The 780-nt window shown below is 37.1% G+C and overlaps 1 protein-coding gene across 1 annotated transcript; it reads left to right on the plus strand.

Annotated features, from left to right (window-relative positions):
• Positions 1-310: 310 nt before the first annotated feature.
• Positions 311-775, plus strand: LOC115235078 (the record flags this gene model as incomplete). Its single annotated transcript, XM_029806672.1, has 1 exon — positions 311-775. A coding segment is annotated over one exon (465 nt), but the record flags the coding sequence as incomplete, so codon positions are not given.
• Between the last annotated feature and the right edge of the window lie 5 nt (positions 776-780).

The raw sequence follows: 780 nt of genomic DNA on the forward strand, positions 1-780 counted from the left end.
AATAATAATTTAAATAAATTTAAATAAACTAATTAATTTTTTAATATTCTTTTATTAATTTGATGTATATATTAATTGTTTGATATGCGCTTGTGAACGCATAGATTCATTCTTATTGAAAAGAAAGTCTCATAAAATGTCTTATTTGATATAACAATTTACGAATCACTATTACTTTGAAGGTCGTGAAACTCTAGTTTCAAAAAATTTGCTAAAATCGTCGCATTGGAATATTAATTTATATTGTTTCACGCACATTAGAATTTATAATGCATTGATAAAATAAAATTATAGATCTCTCGAGAGATGATTTATATCAAGACATGATTTCTCGCAGGTCGTGAAGGTGATCGATTTGAGTAACTTGGTAAATCCGTTATCTCGTTTGCAATATCTGGCAGTCGATTACGCGGAAGATGGCCAAGTATACGTGTACGTAACCGACGCCGCCTCCAAGTCTATCATCGTTTACAATGTCACTGCTGATAAAGGATACCGAGTGATCCTTCCGAACGCCGTTACCGTCGGTGTCGACCGAAGAGACGTTCTCTACTTGACGTTGGTGAAGAAGAGCTGCGGTACACCAGTAGTGTATTTCACTTATCTAGGATCCAACAGGCTTTTCGCGATCAAGGCCGAGAATCTGAGAAAGGGTCTCACCCAAGGATCGGTCGCAGATGTCGGACCGAAGCCAGACAAATTAGTTCTCCTCGGCAGTGATAACGGCTGCGCCATTTTCTTCAGATACAAGGGTAAGTTTGAGTTTTCTTTACAAGTTTT

This window comes from Formica exsecta, unplaced genomic scaffold, assembly GCF_003651465.1.
Source record: "Formica exsecta isolate Colony F162 unplaced genomic scaffold, ASM365146v1 C16340638, whole genome shotgun sequence".
NCBI lineage: Eukaryota > Metazoa > Arthropoda > Insecta > Hymenoptera > Formicidae > Formica > Formica exsecta.